This window comes from Oryzias melastigma, linkage group LG18, assembly GCF_002922805.2.
Source record: "Oryzias melastigma strain HK-1 linkage group LG18, ASM292280v2, whole genome shotgun sequence".
Lineage (NCBI taxonomy): Eukaryota > Metazoa > Chordata > Actinopteri > Beloniformes > Adrianichthyidae > Oryzias > Oryzias melastigma.
The window spans coordinates 8,308,223-8,327,105 of record NC_050529.1 but is presented as its reverse complement, the minus strand read 5'-3'; the positions used below and the strand labels follow the sequence as shown (position 1 = coordinate 8,327,105).

At 39.0% G+C, this 18,883-nt stretch overlaps 1 protein-coding gene and 1 long non-coding RNA gene across 2 annotated transcripts; one reads left to right on the top strand and one right to left on the bottom strand.

Moving 5' to 3' along the window:
* Positions 1–492: 492 nt before the first annotated feature.
* Positions 493–2,547, bottom strand: LOC112156324. The gene is made up of 2 exons (XR_004949677.1): positions 1,484–2,547; positions 493–1,377 (listed from the first exon to the last, which is right to left on the bottom strand). It is a non-coding gene; the product is annotated as an uncharacterized LOC112156324 (long non-coding RNA).
* A 2,139-nt stretch (positions 2,548–4,686) lies between these two features.
* On the top strand, positions 4,687–12,717 carry syt4 (synaptotagmin IV). Its single transcript, XM_024287652.2, has 5 exons — positions 4,687–4,954; positions 6,414–7,030; positions 7,210–7,533; positions 11,085–11,205; positions 11,507–12,717. Exons 1-5 carry the CDS (start codon positions 4,921–4,923, stop codon positions 11,818–11,820), a joined length of 1,410 nt encoding a protein of 469 aa, XP_024143420.1. The 5' UTR covers positions 4,687–4,920; the 3' UTR covers positions 11,821–12,717.
* Positions 12,718–18,883: the final 6,166 nt, after the last annotated feature.

The following is an 18,883-nucleotide window of genomic DNA, read 5'->3' as shown; positions in this document are numbered from 1 at the left end:
CTGTCCCGCAGAAGAAGAGCAGAAATGACGGGCAGTGAATCTTGATGTGCTAGTTTGTTGTCTCCGCCTTCTGGCCCCACCCACTATATGACTAACAGGAAAGTATATACCAGCATTGAGACTTCCTGTTTTGGTGGTAGAAGGTGTGGGTTTCTATTAGGGGTAAATTAAACAGAAGTTTGTAAAATTTGACTTGAATAACTCCTTTTTTCTTGCTTTTAAAGGTTCATTTAACGATTTTCTGTTTGATTTTATCAGGTAGCAACAATTAAAAACAGATAAATATTTAGAAAAGCAGACAAATATAACCCAGTTTATTCTGTTGAACTTTTGATGCTTTTTGTTCTTTTTATTCCTCTTTTTTGTGGCGTAAACTTGCAAAATCATGTACTTGGTCTAATATGGATTTTTAAAGATTTCCAAAGTAAAACTAAAAGTATTTAAGTAAGTTATGATTTTTAAACATCTGGTTAAAGTTAAAATATTATTTTCTTTTTTTTTATAAATAATTTTCTTTGACTCATGGAGTGAAGGAAAGTCCTTTGGGTGTTGGTTTTATCTAAAGGTTTACCTGAGTGTCAAAGTATTTTAAAACATATTCCTAAAGGTATTACAGTTAAATGCTTTTACAATAACACTTCTTTAAAACACATTTTCCTAATTCTTTGCATGTATTTTTGTCTCAACTTTTTAAAATCTTCCCTTTGAAGTACACCAGTAAAGGTTTATTTTTTAGGTTTTCCCACATTAGTTTATCACACAGTGACTGGAGTCCAGTAAACTCTAAGTCTTTATTCAGAAAAAACATGAATTTACAATGTGCATATTTATATGAAAAAGATACAGTGTTCTTGTTTTCAAATAAAGAAAAAATGAAAGTGACTTTTAAGAATGAAAACTCATTTACGCGTTTTCTTTTTAGGTTTATAGTTTCTTTAGACATATTTTTTATTTCCAGAAAAAAGAGCAAAACATCTCCAAATAGTAAAAACATAATATTTAATCCAATAATTCACTAAAGCCAAAGCTAGCAAAAAGATGTTAGAGTTCATCGTGAAGTTCGTCTTGGTTCTCAGAAGCGTAGAAATCCAGATCCCCATGAATCTCGTGCTTAAACTCAGAGATGTAATAATTCTCCAGCTTTCTTTCGATGTCTTCTGCTTCTGCAGTGTAGCTCCAGGTTCTCAGGTCAAAGTACATTTTTAACTCCTCAGTGCAGCGCATTAAATTATAAAGTAAATTATAAAACATGACATCAACTTTGAAAGGCAATCGTTTTGTCGTTTCTTTCATTTCTTTCTTCATCCTCTTCTGTATCGCCATGATTTGCTCATTCATTTTTTTCGCTTCCATCATAGAGTGTTGCCACTCCTCGACCTAAAAGAAGAAGAAAAATGTTATTGTTTAGCAATGGCATTTTTCACACTGTTTTTTTTAATTATTTATTTATTTTAACATTCTGACAATTAAATGGGAGACTCACCTTTTTCCTTTCGACTATATCAGCAAGTCTGTGAAAAAAATCCTGGAACACTTCCTGAAATTTAGCCAAAACATATGGAATTTGACCATTTTTATAGACTTCACAAGCAAAAATGTAAGCTCATTGTCTGTTCACCAGTTGATTCTTGTTCGTTACGGAGGCCGCAACATTCTCTAGTGATGACAGAATCTTATTCAGGTTCAATTGTTTTTCCTTTAAAAATCAGAATTTTTGTCAAGAACAAGTTCTGAAGTAAATCAAATCAAACATCATCACAGTAAAATACACTTACCACAGCCTCCTTGCCGGAAAATTTTGCTAACTGTAGAGCATATGTTTTAATGGGTATTATCTAAAAAAAAAAAAAAAAGGTTTCACCATCAGGTTTTGTTTACATTGATGCCTTTTGAAGACTTTCTGATAGAAACTCACCTTGTTTTTAAGATTCTCCCCAAAACTGTCCTAAAATGTACCAACAAGAAAAAGACTGGTTAAGTGCAGTATTTATAAAAAAGACAAAGAATTATATATATATATATATATATATATATATATATTTGCAAATGTATATTTATAAGCCAAAAAAAAGAAAGATTTACCTCATAAAAAACATTTCGGATGTAAAACCATGACATCAGAAGGATCAGGAATATTTGGCATCTTTGTCCAAGACAGCCACAAGTCCTTCTTGGTCTTTCCATTGCAGCTTCTGTCCACAGCGATCAAAAACACCTTCAGCCTGAACACCTGTGAACTGAGAACTGTATTCAACAGAGTCCAAACTGTAATGATGAAGGTGCGGCCACAAATATTGTACCAACAATCGTCACATATAGGCGGTTCCCCCTTCAGCTGATCTTTCACTTTCATTTAGTAAAAAGACAAATATTAATAAAATAAATATTTGACAGTGATGATTTAGGCAGTTCATTGTAGTGCAACAAGTTTTGTCAAGTTAAGTTTACTCACCATTCACGTAATGAAACTTGAATTGTCTTTGCTGTGCCACTTTATTAACACAACTTTTGATCCACTAAGATCAACAACTGCATACGTTCACACCTTCGCCAATTTTTGTTCAAAAAAAGTGTTTTCTGTAAGTTTTTTCTGGATAAAATATATTTCTGGAAATATTTTGATGACGTAATCGTCTTTGTGGAGGATAGCTTGTATGATTAACAGTAAAATTGAAGCTAGATTTGCCAAAAAGATGGTTATTGACTCTTTAACATTGCAAATGTTGCTGGTGACACTTAAAAAAACACACTTTCACATAATACTGTTAATCTTTGATCTTTCACATGATCAATGTAAATAAGATTAAAAATCAGCTGAAATATAGATGAACAGTTTGGTGGTCAAAAGAGTCTATTCCGTTAAAATGATTTACTTTTCAAGATTCAGTTCTTGGTCCAGTATTTTTTAATTTCTCTCCAAAGTACGACTTATAAACACTTTTTGTTCATCTTTATTGCATTATCGGCTGCTGCGACTTATACTTTGGTGTAACTTATATTCCGGAGAAAATTTGACCCGTTTGGTACCAGGATCTATGAAAATATTATAAAGGTTTTGGGAATTCAAAACGATCCAGTTTGTCTTGGGGTTTAAATATAAATATATATTTTTTACCCCTCCACTTATTTGCAAAAAAAATAATCCATTCATGCATGATCGCTTCAGGATCATGGGGTTGCTAGAGAAGTGGTTTAAAACACTTCTGGTGTTGTTTGGCAGAATTGTGCATGATTTATTTGCTCACTTTCGCTTCTAAAAAAAATAAGCCAGTTTACTGGAAGGCATTTCATATTGTTTCAAGTTTAGTTTCTAAACGTACATGACTCACCACTAAATATACGTTTAAGATAGTAGGTCTTTTTCCGGGTCAAATGTTGGCAAAATTTCAATTTCTTGGAATATTTTTTTTCTCCACATGCTGGATATTGTACCCACAATCATCACTGACCGTGGATATTTATTATTGTATCTCAAGCCGCTTCTGCTCCTCACCAGTCCAGTTTTAAATTCCTAATTTGAAGCACACCTTACTTCAATAAGAAAACAGGATCTTGGACCACTGGCCAACAGTCCAGTTCTACCTGAGGAACCCAACAGTAGTGGTCTATCTCCAGAATGCGTTTGAATACGGTGTTTTTTTTTAAGCTGTTTCTCCACCTCATTCCACTCTTTCTGGATGTTTGCAGGTTCTTGAATCTTTTGATAATCCGCTGAAGCCCACTGGTCGGACTAAGCCTTAGTTTAAAACATTCATGCCTTGCAATGTGTGGTCAGAATTCTCCAGTGTTCACATGTTTTGCCCTTTTTTGGGGGGTGCACAAACAATAATTTAAATAACATTAACAAATACTTCACATCAAACAAACATTGTGCCCTAAATCTACATATATATCTTCTAATCTCTCTCTTTCCTGAATCCCTAAATCTATATACCTTTTAATAGAATTATGGAAATTAATACACTTTTAATACACATTTTTGGAAAGTTATTCCTCAATTTTTTGTCATTTTATCACTACAGTCCACCAATACATGCATGTGACTGTTGTAATATACTACTTAATTAGTTTGAGCTTTTTTGAAGAATCGAATAGAAATATTTTACACATCTCAAGCTGGGAAATTTGGCTGTTTTAGTTTGTAAATTTTCTAAATACTTTTTTTGACTAGGTCTTTGTAAAAGTGCATTCTTTGGCCTAAACACTAGAGGTCAGTACTACATAAATGTTAAATGTGGTACATTTTTTTCAACTTCTTCTTTGTTACAGTGTTAGGTTGCGTTCTGATATTCTCCATAGGGTCACAATTTAAAATGGTACTGAGAGTATTGTATAAGAATCTTTCCGGTTAACACATTTATGCCACAGAAAAACCTACTGTGCTTCAATGGGTTCAGGACCTAATGAGCTTGGATGTTTAATACATGTTTACATCCAATCCCTAACAGACAAAGTAAGAAGGAGGGATGCAGATAACAACTAAATGTTCATTCCCGGACCGTCAATCAGGGAAATTGGCAGGTCTGTTGTGCTGCTCCACCAGGGTTTCACAGCCAGCCTTCGTCACCGCTGCGTCAGCGCTGATGAGCTCAGCGTTTGTCAGGAGGGGGATCGGGGAGGGGGGAGGGTGACAGAAGGGTGGATGGGAGAGAGACGGCGAAAGCAAGCGGAGAAAAAGCGGGAGAGAGAGAGAAAGAGAGGGATAGGGGTGTTGCCGCCTCGGAGACACTCACCACTGAGTAACAGCAGCAGAGCGGGAGCACAGAACCCTTCTGTTTGGATATAGCAAGGCTTTCATTTTATCGCTTTATTAAATAATCTGCTGTAATATTAAACATTTTTTAGAGTGTTTTAGCAGCAGGAGATTCAGGTGAACAGGAAAGCTTATTGTAGACCCTTTCAGCACCTTGGACAGCGACAATGGCTCCAATGATGGAGAGCGGAGTTCAGCCCGGTGAGTCCATCCAATCCTCCGAGATGATGTGATTCAATGTGAGGGAACACCACCTGGTGTGGATGGATGAGTGGGCTGGTGTTTCTCATTACTCATAGATGTTAGAAATCGGTTTTATTCACTAATTTAAGAGGTTTAAGTTTGTATATTTTTAATTAATAGTCAAATATTTTCAGCTTTTTCTGCTTAAAACCCCCCGCTATCTCCATTTTGTACCGATCATAGAAGTGTCAATTAATCAGCAGGACGCTAATCAGTTGGGTGGAGGATAGGCTGCATCGTATAGAACATCAATACTAGACAGAGTGGATTTATATTAGTCATCTGGGTTCAACCATTAAAAAAAAAAAGTCTGGAAATGCCCACTTTTTCTTTTTTTCTTTTATTTAAATATATCCTCACTCTTTAGCAGTTCCTTCACAGCCCCCCCGTAGCGTCAGCCATCTGTCGTAGCAGCCTTGAACACCATTCCACCCAGGGCTCGAGCGTGAAATATTCATGAGCAGAGAGGAGGGAAACATTATGTAGAAGTGCTGCGATTTGAAATTGATAGGAGCTTAACATTCCTTGTATCACTCCGTTACATAATAATGAGAAGCAGCGATAAAAGATTATGGTTTTATGTCTAGTTTTAGCAGGAAAATTGAGCCATAACACAAAATCTTAGACGGTACAATATATTTGAAAATGTAACAGTATATAGCTATAGTGTTGACAGAGCCTTCATGCCACATATTGTTTGATCTGAGAGGTGATCTACGATTAGCTTTGATCATGTGAGTGATCACCCACCACCTCAGTACCTTTTAGTTTTTTGACATTTTGATGGGTTTGTTTACGTCCTCTTAATGCTCTGTTTCCTCTTCTAATTGAAACCCATTAAATCTGTCAGAATGACTGTCATTGAGTCACAGTTCAGTACAATGAAACAAAAAACGAGGCATTGAACAGTGTCTATATAGCGTCTATATTATCATAATGTATCTGTAATAGAGGATTTAAAGTAAGTTTGTTTCATTATGTGATAATGGAAATTTTCCACATTTAACCCCCGAAAATGAACAAAATATTACATTCTTTATATGAGTAGAGAGCAATCAGTTATTTAGACTAATACATTTGAGTAGTTATTCTCCACCTAGCCGTTATTTTACCCATAAAATCCCTGATAAATTGGCTCCTTATGGGTTTATGCGGTTTTCCCAACAGCTCTTTACTGATACCAGCTGTTTCCTGTTTGGAAATGAATCCGGTAATTGGGCTGAACAGATTGCATTGTTTTTTACTCCTTCTGACTCAAGGCTGCAGCTTGCGTCAGCCTCAGATACAAAATGGAGGCTTCAGTACAAGTGTAGACGGAGTTCATTCTTGTGCCACAACGATTGTCGGGAGTTTTCTGCTTCTTTTTCTAACGAACTGCTGTCGTTCTCTCTCTGGGTTTGTCTGCTCCCCTCCACAGTGGCAGTGCCGGTGGGCGTTGCTGTAGTGAGTGTTTTCGGCCTTGCCTTCACGGTGTCGGCTTTCGCTTGGATCTGTTGCCAGCGCAAAAACACCAAGTCCCAGAAGACGCCTCCGTACAAGTTTGTGCACATGCTCAAAGGGGTAGACATCTACCCGGAGAGCCTGAGCGGCAAGAAGAAGTTTGCTACGGCTGCCACCACGACGGCCAACGACACGGGTAAAACGGATGTCAATGGAAACTGCCACACCGCCCCAATGAGTCCATCGAGCACCAGTAAGCTCGCAGCGAGCCCAAACGGCTCCAGACCGGCTCTGCATTTGGACCTTGAGAAGCGGGATCTGAATGGCAATTTTACCACCAAACCTTTTCACCACCATCATCAGAAGGTGAGGAGCTCTCCAGATCTGGAGCTGCCCTCTCCACATGCGGGGTTTACCCAGCCTGGTGCGATGGACCGCCATGACCTCCCTTCGCCGTTCAGCAATCTCTCCAGCCAAGCCCCAACCCCAGGCGTGGACAGAGCTCATGGAGAGGAGAACGAGAGTGGTCTGGGTACTCTCCACTTCTCCCTTGAATACCAGCAAGAAAAGAAGGCATTCATCGTTCACATCAAGGTAATGTGTCAACCAGGGTGTCCAAATCCAGGCCTAAGCACATCTGATCCAGATAATCAGCAGCAGATAAGGGGGTTGACCCTCAAGACCTGGATTTGGACACCTATGGAAATTTTTGGTATAAGGGTTTTGTGAAAATTATTTTTCATCTCTGGGGTTTGTGTCACTTTCTGCTTCAGGAAGCCCACGGTCTATCCCCAACAGACGAGCAGTCCCTGACCTCCGACCCCTACATCAAGCTAACCCTCCTCCCAGAAAAAAAGTACCGGGTGAAAACCAGAGTCCTCCGCAAGACCCTAGACCCCTCCTTCGACGAGACCTTCAGCTTCTACGGGATCTCGTTGGCCCGAGTGTCGGAATTGTCCCTTCACTTCATGGTGCTGAGCTTCGACCGCTTCTCCCGGGATGAAGTCATCGGAGAGACCCTCGTGCCTCTGTCCGGGATCGACTTGACAGAGGGGCGAGTGCTCATGAGCCGAGAGATCATCAAGAGGAACGTCAAGGTACGATCTCAAAAATGTTTCAGCTGCTTCTGGTTTTCTGTAAGACAGTTTCTTGAGGACAAAGCCATAGAGAATGTGTTGTGTTATTTACTGCACATCAATTATCAAGGCAACACTAAATAGAGCATGAAAAAAACATGAATAACATTGCCCCACATAAACTTCTGCAAACATTATGGTGCTATGAATCATTTAAAAATTCCTTACAACTTGATCACAGTTTGTTCAACAAAAATTATATTTATATTATATCCAATGTTCTTATTGATTAATTTCACTTTTAAATATGTAATATCCTCTTAAACTGATGTCCAAAACCAAAAATACATATTAATTTAGCATGTCCCCTAATATTAAGAACAAATGACTCATGAAGCCAATGAAGAAGACAGAGAAGTGGATCTCTGATATCATTGCTGGAATAGATTTGTAAACTGATACTTTGGGTGATGGGTCTATTTAAAAGACAGTGGTGTCATCTCAGTTTCATTTGCTTCATTGATTGTTTTAAAGGTTTTCTGTCACAAAGTTAAGAATTTTTTGAAGCTTTTTGAAATTTTTGCAGGAATAGTTCTAAAATGTTACGCAGGCAGTTATATCAGTGCTCACAACAAGTGAAAAATAGGCCATTTTTGAAGGGGTGTTTAATTTAAAAGAAATTAAAATCTAAATCCAATCATTTAAAAACTTAAATGTAGATAAGTTTACACTAAACGACGTAACTTCTGCTCTACGATATTCATTGATGCATTATTAATAAATGCTCTTATATTCTCAACTCAATTAATGGTCAGAAATTGCTGGTTTGTTCATACAAGATGCTTTTTTTTTTGCTTGTAGTTGTAATTTAAAACAAAATAAAATACATTAAAGAGTGATATATAGAGACAGTTTCTGTAGGGCTTCACTAAAACTCCACCTCTGAGCCATGAGGTGATGAGTTACATTCCACTGGGAAATATGAGCTTTCGTCATATCTTTAATGATCAGTAAATGTGATACAGCTCTCCAGAGGAAGGAGTGCTGGGAAATGGCAGTCTGAATATGAGAAGTGTGAAGTGAAAGCTCTCTGGTCTCATACAATAACATATTTTCTAATTTACCACATAGAAAGGTGTTACTTTGTATTAAATTTGCTCTCTTTGTACTAAAAAAAACCTAAATTATTTATTCAGCAGTTCCTGATTAGAGTCCAAATGGGATGAAATCTGATTATACTGCTAATGACAAAGTTAAAGGTATTTTATTACTATCAGTTAACATTTCTGTTTGCACACGAAGGTTATTTTAAGGTTAAAAAAATAAATAAACTAGTCTTTTCCAAAGGTAAATAGATTGTGTTGCAGCATCTTGAAAAAACATTTGACATAATTACGACATTATCTATTTTAATTTATCCCAATTATTAGCTGTTTTGTATAATGCTTCATTTATTGTTTTAGCTAATAGGGTGCATCCTCTTGCTTGTAGGGTGGTGGCTCTCTTTGTGTGCGTGGGGTGGATTTAGTCTCACCACTGAGGGTGGTTGGGTGTGACTGTGCAGCAGTGCATGCAATCAATGCTGCATAAGCTGAGCTGCACAGCCATGAAGGGGACTCGAGAACAAAGGAACCATGTCACTGCAGTTCTTTACCATCTCCTGAGAAATATATACATATATTAAAAAAATAAATAAATAAATAAAAAAGATGAGGTATCTGCTTTTGGAGATCGGGAATTGTAGGTCAGAGCTGGAGGTTGTGTGTGAGCTAGTTTCCTGTCGTCATGACAGGATGGCAGATCTGTTAGGTGTGATTACAGCTTCTGATGTTCACATTCAGAAGCACACTAAAGACTATATATGTAAAAAAAAAAAAGACAAATTTAGTGTGCTGAGTTTTAGTTCATTTTGATACAAAATTTGAAAGAGCTAAAATAGCAATTTAAGGGCTAAGATAGCTTAGACATCGCTATGATGTTAGCTAAATATTTAGCATACATGGCACCAAACGTAGGTGGAATAACTGAATTTTTCTTTAATTTTATCAAAAAAGGCAAATTCTTTAGCTAGAATAAGGGTAATACTACGTTCACATCAAATGCGAGTCGCTATTCAAACTCCCTTCCTGTAAATATAAAATTACTAGACCTTTTCATTTTTGTCTTAATACAAATAGGCAAAAAAATAATAATTATTATAATTATAAAGAAAAAAATGAAAATGATCAGATCCTTCTCCATGTTGGTTTTGGACTCCAAATCATAAACACATCATGGGCCCAAACTGAGTTCTTGATTGGTTGACGCGACGAGAATTCTTTGCCAAAGTTTAGATATTTTATCTCTGCAAACATCACGCCCTGATTCCTGAAACACACTGGACGTGCAGTACACACCCAGGACCTATACAATGGGTCTATGCATTGACATAAAGATGAAAATGGACATCCCTAACGTACAAATTGTGTTCGGTGTGCACACAGCTTCGACTACGCTGACATATCCCAAAATGCCATCCTGAAAAAAGCTAATTGCAAGTTTTACACCAAATTCGATGGGTAGCAGCACGGTGGCATTTGTAATCAGCAGTTGTATGCAGTTGTGGGGTCACTGAGGTTTTAAAAAAAAGTCTAAATTAAATGGCGACTGGATGATTTCTTTTTTTTTTTTTTTGACATCAGGCAGTGGCTGCCCGGTCTCATTTAGAATATGCACAGTGCCAGTCCAGTGGCAGAAAGGCAGCAGCGCGATAGTTGATTGATAGGGTCTCTGAGGTTCCCAAAATTGTCTGGTGATTAGCCGATTTCAGACTGCTGCCCTCATGCTACGAATCCACTGCCACAGTCCGACTGTTAAAAATTCGCAGCATGGGCACTCGAACTGGGCTGTTGATATAGGCCAGGGGCCTGGTGATGACCACACCTATATCTGGAGATCCCGGCAACTGTGGACCCAGATTGGGAGACATCGTTGATGCTGCACAAAACTCATCATGGCATTGAGAACACCACAGTGACTCAGAGACCTTCATATTGATGAACTCTGGTTGATGTTGAGAAGAATACGAAGAAAACTGAACATTGTGTTATCTTGGGAGGCTAAAAATGCGTAAATTTGTAAATTGACAAGATTATAATGTGTTCTCAAACTCTAGTTGCCAATAACCAGTGGTACAGAGTAGTCTATTATCCCCGGGTTATCAAGCAGCACTTGATGTGGACAGCCACTGTCTGGAGACATTTACACATCATCCAATTAGAGCTGTTCAAGGCTGGCGATCTGGCTTCCACTGCCCAGCTGTTGCCCAATCTTGTCCCCACCTGATTCATGACCACGGCAACAATTTTTTCCAAAAATCAGGCGGTGGCAGCTTATCTTGAAGATTCTGCTATTGCTTCCCCATTGTTTGGCGTCAGTTGTATTTGTGACCACACTATTAAAGATTGCAATATAATGAGAGACCTTTAATCAAGGTTTTTCTGTGCCATTTGTAAAGGGTATTTAAAAGATGATCAACACAAACGTCATGCTTTCTTTCCCCTAATCCATCACTGCTCTTCATTTCTCCACAGAAGTCTTCAGGCCGAGGAGAGCTGCTGCTTTCTCTGTGTTACCAGTCCACCACCAACACTCTGACTGTGGTTGTCCTCAAAGCTCGTCACATTCCTAGAACTGAAAACAACGGGCCCACAGGTACGTGGAGCTTTTTAAAAACCCATTTGAATTAGATTAGATCAAAAAGATTTTGTTGTTAACGTCAGGACTACTTCAGAGTGATAGAGATGGTTGCCTTAGCGACACCGCCACCACATCAAAGTGATCTGATTAGGATGTGATTGAGAGCCCTTTAGTGACACACAACGATTTCCCAGCCAGCGTCTTCCGTCATCATCTGCATCCATCACTTCCTTGTTATTGATTGGCGCATCGATCTGGTTCAGGAATGATCTCCCTCCCAAAGGCTTTTTTTTAATGAAAGTTTTCCTTCCCCCAGATCCTTACGTCAAGGTGAACATGTACCACGGAAAAAAGCGCATCTGCAAGAAGAAGACCCACGTGAAGAAGTGCTCCCCCAACCCCGTCTTCAACGAGCTCTTCGTCTTTGACCTGCCCTCCGAAGAGGGTTTGCAAGACACCAGCGTGGAGCTCCTGCTGATGGACTCGGACAACTCCCGCTCGCCCAACGCCGCAATCGGCCGCCTGGTTCTGGGGACATCGGCGGCAGGCACTGCGGGCGAGCACTGGAGGGAGATCTGTGACCATCCGCGGCGCCAGATTGCCAAGTGGCACGACATGTCAGAGGATTAGAATGCGGATTTGACCTGGTGCCATCTGGATAGCATGAGGGTGTATGGGTGAGAACTATCTCCCGCCGGACAGTTCTTTTTTTTATTTTGGACTTTCACTTGTCAAAGGGAGTGAACTTTAAGGGATTGGGTCAAAGGGGAGTGGCGTATTCCAAGTGATGTCATTAACCATTCACCTGTTCATTCACTTTAAAGTTATCGGGGTTCAGTTGGCGGGCGGGGCATCACAAGGATCACCGTAGAGCTTTACACAATTCCAAAGACTGTCACTAGTAACATGCAACATCTCCATGGCAACAAGCAGTTGTTCCTGTGGAAGTCTTGCAGCGCAGAATGTCTTAAATGTCTCATTCTTTTCCTCCTCTGTTCTTTCTTCTGCTCTTCCTCTTCTAGAAAGCAGAACCAACCACATCTCACGATGCTGTAAAAAGTGTGGAATATTAAATCTTATTTTATTTTGACGATGTAGATTTCTAATGTACGTTACATTGATTTGTTGTTGATTTTGTAAGTGACAGTGGTATTTCATATATCATGACTGAAGTCAAATAAAGCCTAAATTAGGTGGTATGGGATTTGAGGAGTGGGCTGAGTGTGTGTGTCTTTGGGGATCGGTGTGTTCGCGCTGACGCAGCTGTGCGAGTGTGTGGGTGTGAGATGTCAGCTGTTTATCCTTGGTGTTTCGTCGCAGTTTGCCGTGAGCACAAACACAGCTGTAATGTAAATGTACGTACCTTACTATAAAACCTGGCAAGTTCTGGCAAAACGAGTTTGAAGCGTTATTTACTTGTTTGTGTCGGAACGAGATCAAGAGAATGCTGAAAGCTGCAGGATTTTGATGTGCACTTCTAAGGTTCTAAACAAAAAGGTGTTTGTAAAATAAACGATGAGAAATTCAGACGTGAACACTCCTTTCCTAAGTGTAGGATGATGTCATCGATTCCTTTTCCAAGTCTGATGATCCAGTAACAGCTAAAGTGCTCCTGGATGAAGTCATCCAATCTGATTAACAAAGTGGTTCAGCAAAAGGACAGCTGCCTCAGCGTTTCATGATTTTTTACAGAAAACACGATAACAGCCTCCATGTATTTAGGCTTTACTCCTCCACCATCTTCTGGTAGACTATCTCTGAATTACATCACATTCTTTATGTAGGAGCTTTCCAAAGTGCTCTCACTTTGTTCTTTGTTGCTTCTGTCCCGTGAGGCCCCCCCCGATGAGGCTGGTTGCTATTTTTAAAACCTACATCATGCTTTGGTGTGATAAGATAGAGCCTCAAGATAGTATCTTTTCAGGACACCAAATCAGATAGAAAGGAGAAACTTTAGCATATTAATAATCTCTTGATAATTCCTCAACAATGTTATAAATCATTGCAAGTTTCAAGCAAGCTCTTGTTAAACCTCTGAAGGACCAAACCTTGACTACTCTGACTTAGCCAACTTTAGGCCCATCTCTAAATTGTCCTTTCTCTCAGAAATTTGGGAGAAAGTGTTCAACACCTTCGTCGATAAGACCCATGTATTCAAGAGGTTCCAGTCCAGTTTTGAAACCGTGCACAGTACAGTAACTGAGATGCTGAGGGTTTTTAACGAAATCTTCAGGGCAACTGATGATGGGAACTATACTGTCCTTCTTTTGCTGGACTTGCATTTGATACTGTCCAGGTTGGAAGGTTTGTGGTACTTCAATCAACTGGCGTTCATCGTATTTGGCAAACAGGACTGTGTTGGTGAGCATGCCCCTATTCATTCAGTGCTCCAGTGTGGTTTGGGGTTCCACAGGGCTCTACTTTAGAACCACTTGTTTTCTCTTTGTGCTTCCTTCCTCTTGGTTCTATCTTGAGGAAATCCTTTCACTTCTATGCTGATGATACTCAGATTTATTAACCAACTGCTGTCTTGTTTACAAGACATCAAAGACTGGACGACCCTAAGTTGGGAGTTGGGTCCCTAATCTTCACATCTAAAAGAGTCTGTGTCAAACCTGGGTTTTCAAATGGACAGTGATATTAAACTTGACAGTCAAATGAGCTCAGTGGTAAAAACTAGCTACTTTTATTTGTGGCAGTAAAAGACGATGGAACCGTTTTTACGAAAAGGTCAATTTGAGACAATAATTGATGCTTTATTTACATCTAGGCTGGATTACTGTAGCCCTCTAGTCAGCTCGTCATCCCTCTTACATCTCCAAGTGGTCCAGAGCGCTGCTGCTTGGCAGCGTGTCTTCGTTCCGCCCACAAAACAAACAAAATCCAAACTTTTGCAAAGATGGATGTAAAGACCATATATTTTCCAATAGTTGCCCCTATGTTTATTCTAAAAAAATGGCTAATTTCTGATGTAGCTCTGCAGAAAATATGTTATAAAAACGACAGGCGTTTTGAAACCATAATTTTAGAATAGATAAATGTGTAATTGGAGTGGGACTCTAATATGAATTCTCACCCACAATCCATAGACCAATACCTGATGATGGTTTACAATAGAATGGCATGACAATGCGCAAACGTATGGCAGTGTGTCTATTAAATGCTCCCGCTGCAACTGCTGCTCCCAGATTGTCAAATCAAAGAGAAACTTACATGATGCAGAGCTTAACCTCAGCTGCCCCCAGCTCCGTCCTCAGGGATTACAGGACACATCGACACGCTCCAGCACACAGCGACTCGTGTTCATCAGTTTGTAAACAATTATGGACAAAATGCCAGCAAAAATGTACACAAACAATAAAAACGGATTAAGTGTGGTTGTTTGAGACTTTGTACACTGGAGAGTCATCTCTAATAAAAATGTTCACATAACTGATCAATTATTTTGGAATAAGGAGTTTTAATTGCAGAAAATTCCCACTAAAGAGAATTTTGTTTTTCAATACATATTTTTTTTTTTTAAAAAAGATGCCTTGGAGGTTATTGCAACAAATGCCAAAAGATCATTTTTCAGATTTTTTTTGGTTTCTGGGCAGGTGCTTTCATTTAATTTGATGTCATCTGTCTGTTTACGCTCAGATGCGGAGCAGGTTTAAACACAGCTGTTGAGAAGCAAACATTTTCCAACACTATTCAACAAGTAGCCGTTTGCCATGGTAACAGGGCTAATCAACCTGCATCAACATCTGATTTGGATCATAGCTGCGTGTTTCCAGGAAAACAGACGAAGACGAAACAGCAGGGTGGATGGAAGGCTCCAGCTAGATCGTGTCAACAAACTAAACTTTTGATGGGGATGTGGTGATGGATGTCATTTTCACAGAGAGACAAAGCTTCTTTAGCTCCTCTATTCTGTTTAGCCAAGATGTGGCAAATGACAAAATAATAAATATTTTTTTTACCGTATATCTTCTAATAGTAGTCTTAGCGTTTATTTCAAAATGGTAGTTTTTAGAGACACGTCACTACTAAAGCAATGGACACCTGTTAGACCTGTTTATTGGAGACCAGCATCTATTAGAGACTGGCCACTATTGCAAGATATACAGTATTAACCCTTGTGCTACCTTAGGCATGTTTACATTAAAAGTGAGGTCATCTGGACCCCACAAGAAAATCTCCATTGAACTCCTGCTGCTCTGTCCTATAGAAAAACTGTTTTTTTTTTACATTTTGCCAAAATACTGCATAATTATAATTGAAAGACCACGAGGAACGCATTGAAAATAGATCAAAAGATGAACTGAGTGGAACTGTCTGCCTCACCTCATTATTATTTTCGTTTTTTTCTTGTGCACATCACTGAAAGGATGTTAAACCTTAACAGAATGAGAAATCACCGCCTATCTTCTGGTTTCTTTCTGTAGAAGATCCAGAAATGTGAAAAACTGTGCAGTTTTTTCTTTAAAAATGATCTTAAGTCCCCCTAAAACTATGTCTTTATCTATTTTCAAATCGTTCACAGTGGTCTTTTAATTATGATTATGCCATTTTTAGCCAAAATCAAAAATCCTGTAACATTTTTGAAGACACATTTTCTGGCAGTTTATTCTAAATTGTCCTACAGGTTGGCATGGAAGTAACCTTACGTTGATATCCCAGCATTCCTTTGTTTACTCTCTCTGCCTCTAGCTTACAGCACCTTAAACCACAAGCTAACACTAGCAGTGCAACAAAAATGGCATATAAACTCTGAGCTATCCAGCTGTACAATTTTGAGCCAGGATGCCAGCTCAGATGAAGTCAACGAAGACGCTAATGGATTTATTTGTCTGCAAGTGGATGATTTAGAATTGAAGAGGAGCAGCGACAACTGAGAGTTTTCCAACTGCAAGTTTATACCCTGATCCATCACGATTAAAATAAAGAAACACTCATTTTTATCCTAAATTATTTTATATATATCCTCCATCACAAGAAAAAACATTTTCATTGGAGTGTGTCTTTTATATTTATAATATTAAATATTGCAGAGATTACATTGAAAAGACGGATTAGAGGACAGGAAGTGATTTTAGTTTAAGGTCTCAATGCATCTCACACATCAATTCAAACCTTGAATCTGTAGCAACACAACACTGTTGTGTGTTTTTACAGTCAACCCAAATGTTTCTCACTTTTTAAAATCTTGTTAGTGCTGTAAAGGTCTCTAAAAGCAATATAATGATGATCATTATGAATAACACATTTTCTATTTACGTAAAGTTAGATATATTTCCATGCTCTATTGAATCCTTTACAAGTTGCAGCCCCGTCTAAGTCACGACTGTTATCATCCTCCCCTGTTGTAATTTTCCAATGAGCCCCTCTTTGAAACCAGCCGTCAGTCGGTCTGTAAGGAGGAATCCGTCTCCTGCTCTCTGAATGGATGTGATGACTCACCGCGCTGAAGACCTTCATCAAAGCAGCAAATGGAAGGTTTACAAAAGTCTCTGCGCAAACACATGTTAATCCAGAGCCATTCAGGGGCGAAACCTCCCATCAGTCCAAATTTCACTTCCACAGCTCCCATAAAAAGGCTGCTGCCGCTTACACCAGCATCCCTAATTACCTCATTGCCGGGGACTGACAATAGGCTATTAGCCACTTTGCGGGGGCACAGGAAAATGCATTAGTGAGGAGTTGATGCTATTAAGTCTAACTTCACTTAAAGTTCAGTCTTAAGTCTAGCTGAAAAGCAAACAAAATGTTAGATTATCTCCTCATTTTGAGACATTTGATGAGTCAGCGCTGCGGCGTATGATTGAAGCGTTTCGACTCGCCGTCAAACAACCAAACGCTGAGGAAGGCTGGGAGCCTGCGGTTTCTTTTTTTTTTTTATTCCAAGCAGCAAACAGTCCCACTGATTAACAGCCCTGCACAGGGAAAGTAATCAGCCGCTTCTCTCCTCAGTCAGGGTGAAAATCTTTACATCGCGGTCGCTGGAGCCATTTATTCACTGGAACAGGCAGCCGTCATTAATCATGCAAAGCGTTTGATTTCTTCATTTACAGACTCCCTCTCCATTTATTTCTAGAGGTTACTTTTGTCTTTCACTGAATACTTTTAGGTACTCGAGGGTCAGTTCTATAAGGTTGTGACTGAATTCTTTCACACTATAGTGGGGTGTAGAGAAAGATCGATTTGGTGATACATCGCGATATTTCATTTGGCAATAGTTGTATCGATTTAAAAATGCTGGCAAGATAATATTTAGTTAATTATTTTTGAGTATCCTTTAGCGTCTTACTTTTGTTGTCCACCTAAACCCTTGACCACTAAATGGCAGCAAACTGAGCCTCTTTGAACAACTCTACATCAAACCAAAACAACAAGATCTCTCGAGAACCAGCTTGTATTAAACGTTAAATCAGTCTCGCTATTTTTGTTGTTATGAGACATGTACTTCTCAGTTTTTTCTTGGAATGGGTACCAAACTGAAACTCTGTGCCTCGTTGTGGCCAGAATCATATAAAAACACTAGGGGGTGTATTTTACCCTCATACACGATTCGATACACATCTCGATATACGGTCCATGAATAGACAAAGGATTTATGCATTGAAAAGTCATTTTTAATACTGAATTGTAAACTGCTTTTTGAGCATGAATGGTTAAATTTAACAAACAGGGTTTTTGATTTCGGCTAAAAATTGGGTTATCATAATTAAAAGAACACCGGGAACGATTTTACAAAATAAAAAAAATGTAGTTGGACTTTAAGGTTGGAATTAAAATCAAAGCGATTTAGAATCAAATAAAATGTATTTAGAATAAGTTGTTTTACACAAAGGACAGGTGATTATCAAAGAACTTGTTTCAATATGACTAACAATTATGATCACACAGGACAAAGTGACAATAATTGGGGGCTTTTGTAAGCCAAAGACAATGTATTTTCTCAGAGGTTCTCATCATATTGCAATTTTAAGAAGCACATTTTTTTGTGATATATTTTTAGAATTGTACACCGACTTCAGAAAATGACTGAAATGGACCTGCTGTAGCACAGTTCTGTTGACGTGACCCGTGGTTTCGGTTCCAGTCTGTGGAAATGCCCAGCCAGGGCGATACAGAGCGCAGTTGATGAACTGTAGCCTCCCTCTACTTCCACCAATCGAGACACATCCCGGGGCGTCATAACCGAGACACGATGAAGAAGTGCATCAGTGTGTGTTGCCATAGCAACAGGATGGAGGCCACAGGTGCCCATCCTTGAAAATGGAAGGAGAAATCAAACAGACAGAGAGATCACGCCATGTCTGATTTATACAAAACAAACAGAAGGTTAATAGCCTAATCTGTTATCTTAAAGTTGCCTGGGCTGTCATGGCAACAGAGGAGAGGTGGAGGTGGTGGTGAGGGGGGTACAATAAATAGTAGGGCAATGAAAAACAGAGAGGAGGAGGAGGAGAGGGAGGCAGGAGACTGCTGGAGCTGTAAAAATGAAAAGACAAGGATTTTAATCCTTTCAATATGCCCTCCCATCATCTTCCGATCTATTGTAAAATTATTCCCAATAGTCTTTTAATTATTGTTATGTCATTTTAAGCGTTTTCTAGGACATAGTTTCTGCAGAGCGGCCCGAGTTTATTAGAAATTCACCTTTTAGTTGCAGAAGGGAAATTCGGGGCAGAGCAACCCCGTCCCCCTT